Raw genomic sequence first — 3,515 nt, 5'->3', positions numbered from 1 at the left:
GCTTATGCAGCAATTAACCTGTCCTTGTGCAGCTGCCTTCTCCAGCCCCGGCCCCTCTGCCCACCCACTGGCACAGGGGCTGGGCAAGGAGGGAGGCCAGCAGCTCACAGCCGACATGCCGGACACGTTCCCTGTGGCAGGGCACAGCTGGAGCAGGGGAGGAAGTCGAGGTGCTGGCGCCTATTGCAAGACTTTATTGGTTTCTAAACAGCATCACTGGAGGGTTTGGGCTGGAGCCAGTGCTGGGGGCTCCCATGGCTGGGGAGGGTCAGGGGGGTGGGGGGCGGTGGCTGCGCGGGGTGCTGTGCACGGGGAAGCCTGTATCACAGCCGGAGGCTGCGTGTTCCCCACCGGGAATGGGTGCACGGAGCTCCATCGGGCCAAACACTCGCCTTGTGCCAGCCGCGCCCATGTTCCGACATCTGGGAGCACCTGCTTGGGATCCCCCGAGGAAAGCAGAGCCAGCCCAGGGGGGTGGGAAGATCCTGGCACCGACCGTGTCTTTGGGAAGGGAGGCCCCTTCTCGCGGGGGTGTCTGTGCAGCCGGCAGAGGGGAGGCTCGAAGGAAAAGTCGAGAGAAGCAGGTTCTGCGCCCAGTGGCAGGAGAGCTCGGCTGGAGGCAGGTCCGGGAGCTAAATCACGTTATCAAAGAGCTGCATGGACCGCATAATGTTCTCATCCTGCAGGGAGGAGGTGGGAAACGGGCAGGTTGGGCACAGAACAGCAATCTCAGCAGCTCCCCTCAAACCTGGCTTTACCCTCATGGCAGCTCTGACCCATGGGACAAGAGCCCCAGAGATTACAGGCAGATTCCAAGCTCTACTGTGATGCACGGCTCTCCTCATCTGCCCAGGGATGGTGGCATGGATACAGTTCCCAAAGAAGAGCCCCAGCCTTGCCCCTGGGAGCCCTGCCTTCACCCCCTTTCTGCCAGGAGGGTGATGGGGGAACAAGGAGGTGGCCCAACCCCAGAGCAGAGCTCCTGGTGGCTTTACCTTCTGGCAGGACTCCAGGAACTCCTCGATTGTCACCACGCCATCCTTGTTTCGGTCCATTTTCTGCAGACAAGCACAGCATGGGAGTCATGGCACGGACAGCCCCAGCCCCAGGGAGAGCCCAGCACCCTCTGCCCTGCTCCCACATGGGGTCAGGACACAGCGCACCCCTGCCCCAGCCATCCCCAAGCACCCAGCAGGACCAGAATGGCCTTTTTCTTCCCTGGCTCCAGCACAGCCCTGTTTCATCCACAGTGTGGGGTGTTTTCTCCTGCACCATGACAGGTTTTGGGCAGCCCCTGGCTCTGTACTGGAGCTGTGCTTCCCCAGGACCTGCTTGGCTCACCTGGAAGAAGTTCTCCACATGCTCCCGGGGCGCTTCCTCCCGCATGGCTGGGTAGGTGTATTTGCCCATCATGTCATAGATGGACTTCATGATGTCCAGCATTTCCTGCACGGATGGGGAGCAGGGTTGCAGGGTCAACACAGGGCTCTGCATCCACGTGGTCCCCAACCCACACCTTTTTTAGGATGCTCCCAAAGGACCTGTGGGGTGCTCAGGTACATTCCTGTTGGCTCCATGCACAGCGTGGGGCTGTGTGTGTGTGCCTGCATATGTGATGGAGCCCCAGTGCAGCACACCCATCATCTATCCTCCACCCCAGAGACACACCAATGCCAGGGGGCCAGGAGGGACCTATTTGCAAAGCTGAGCTCATCGAATACTGACCCCCTCCTCCCCAGCTCTCCTCCAGAGCTCAGCCAATGCCCCTGAGTCCTGCCCTTGTCCCTGTCAGGCGCAGACCTGCACTGGCTCTGGGGACCAGCCCGGACCCCCCACCCCACCTCTTTAGTGATGCAGCCGTCTTTGTTCAGGTCGTAGAGGTTGAAGGCCCAGTTCAGGCGATCATCAATGGTGCCCCGCAGGATGACGGACAGCCCAGACACAAAGTCCTGCAAGGATGAACAAGGCAGGCAGACAGGAGTTACGGCCACAAAAGGTCTCATGGACACAGAGGGCACAGCTCTGCTTGTCTCTCCTGCAGAGGAGGAACTCAGCCCCAAAGCAGATGAGCCTTGGGGCTGGGCTTACGAGGGAAGCATTAAGTACCTACAAGACACTAGCCAGAAAATACAGAAAGCCTCTTTTTTATTGCTTTTCACTGTTTTTCCATTGCCTCTGGGAATTCAGTAAACTCCACCAGCCCCCAGCGAAGCTCTCCACCCATCTGCAAAAGCAACACTGCTCAGCCCAGCCCATGGTACCTGAAGGGACATGCCCTCCCTGCCCCACTGCCATCCCCTCTTCAGCCACAGCTCACCTCAAAGCTGACAGAGCCGTCGTGGTCAGTGTCAAAGGCATTGAAGAGGAAGGTGGCATATGTGCTGGAGTCTAGGGGAAAGCAGACAGTGTGAGGAGGTGCTGTGTGACTCCCTGCCCTGCCAGACACGAATGCAGGGGATGGGGATGGACACTCACCTCCCTGTGGGAAGAACTGTGAGTAGATCTGCTTAAAGTTTTCTTCATTGACGATGCCGCTTGGACATTCCTGCCAGGGCAAGCCACAGTGTCACCTCCACATTGTGGAGAGGAGCTGAGCACCCCCCTAAATGCCTGCAGCTCTCTAGCCTCACCCCCTGGCCCTGCATTGCCTGGTGGGACAGCTGGTAAGGCTGCTTGGAGCATCTCTCTGATTTTGTTCCGCATCCCAGGCACCCAGGGATGGGGCTTTCTGCATCCAAGGGATGGAGCACAGGATCAGGCCTCCCCACTGAAGTCCCTGGAGGTGGGATCAGGCCATAGCCTGATATAAACTTCAACTCCAAGGTCCTGAAAGCCTTTGCAAACCCCAGGCACCACTGGGTGCGAAGCATCCTCTGAGGTGGACATGGCAGTGGAGGGGGGACTAGCAAAGCTGGTCGAAGGGTACTCACATTCTTGAAGCCTCGGTACAGGACCTGCAGCTCTTTGCGGGTGAACTTGGTCTGCTCCTGGAGCTGCTCCAGCCCCTCGGGGCGGTGGCAGACGGTGGAGAGCTCGAACTCATCCTCAACGCTGTCTGCAAGGAACCCAGGGGAAGAGAGAGCAGCTGAGGCCAGCACCGTCCTGCCCTGCCATAGCAAGGGGCAGGAGAGGCACCTTGCACAGCACACCCCATCCTCTCACACCTGCCCAGGGTAACACATTTTTGGGGCACCTACTCAGACAGAGTTGGGTCTATGCCAGCAGGGAACACTCAGAGACCCCCGGGGGACAGATCAGCAGCTGACACTGGGCAACAGCCCCTCCAGTCTCCGGTAGAGCCCAGGCTGGGCAGAAAGGGGGTGTGAAACCCCTCCCAGTGCTGAGACCTGCCCCCCTGCCTGCCCTTCTCCTCCCCCGAGCACAGGCATCTGCCCTGTGGAGCTGAGATCCTGGACATCCCGCAGGCCTGTACTACACTGGGCCTCATGTCCAGCAGGAGAGCTGCCCCCCAGAACCCCCAGCCCCAAACGCCCCCTGGTTTTGTCTAGACCCCA

The 3,515-nt window shown here is 59.7% G+C and overlaps 1 protein-coding gene across 1 annotated transcript; it reads right to left on the bottom strand.

Moving 5' to 3' along the window:
- Window positions 1-536: 536 nt before the first annotated feature.
- Window positions 537-3,107, bottom strand: LOC104518997 (Kv channel-interacting protein 2; the record flags this gene model as incomplete). Its single annotated transcript, XM_010166335.1, has 7 exons — window positions 537-680; window positions 996-1,058; window positions 1,342-1,446; window positions 1,842-1,949; window positions 2,318-2,388; window positions 2,476-2,545; window positions 2,931-3,107. Coding segments are annotated over 7 exons (642 nt in total), but the record flags the coding sequence as incomplete, so codon positions are not given.
- Window positions 3,108-3,515: the final 408 nt, after the last annotated feature.

This window comes from Antrostomus carolinensis, unplaced genomic scaffold, assembly GCF_000700745.2.
Source record: "Antrostomus carolinensis isolate BGI_N321 unplaced genomic scaffold, ASM70074v2 scaffold14324, whole genome shotgun sequence".
Classification (NCBI taxonomy): domain Eukaryota; kingdom Metazoa; phylum Chordata; class Aves; order Caprimulgiformes; family Caprimulgidae; genus Antrostomus; species Antrostomus carolinensis.
Note: the sequence above shows the minus strand (reverse complement) of the source record. Positions and strands in the feature narration are given on the sequence as shown.